Consider the following 241-nt stretch of genomic DNA (forward strand, 5'->3'; position numbering starts at 1 on the left):
TTTTACCCCCCCCCCCCTAAGTCTCACACACCATAAAATAAAATAAATCATGAGTTACTTCGTCAACAGTCTCGACCCGAACAGCAACGCATAATGTGGGGTGATGTTAAGCGTACTCAGGGGCAGCATTTACACGGCTTTGCACATTGCTTGGCACATTCTTCCTTTGAGGGACACGGGCAGCCTGTTGAACCTGCAATTGTAGATTAGAATGTTGATTTTAATGATCAGATTTTGGATT

The 241-nt window shown here is 44.0% G+C and overlaps 1 protein-coding gene across 1 annotated transcript in view; it reads right to left on the reverse strand.

The window, feature by feature from the left end:
* LOC119592971 (metallothionein-like) overlaps positions 1–241 on the reverse strand; it is a gene marked incomplete in the record, with an annotated part of 1972 nt that overhangs the window by 328 nt on the left and 1403 nt on the right. Inside the window, 1 exon segment of the mRNA XM_037941857.1 lies at positions 7–193. Within this exon segment, the coding sequence (XP_037797785.1) occupies positions 117–193 (77 nt within the window).

This window comes from Penaeus monodon, chromosome 31, assembly GCF_015228065.2.
Source record: "Penaeus monodon isolate SGIC_2016 chromosome 31, NSTDA_Pmon_1, whole genome shotgun sequence".
Lineage (NCBI taxonomy): Eukaryota > Metazoa > Arthropoda > Malacostraca > Decapoda > Penaeidae > Penaeus > Penaeus monodon.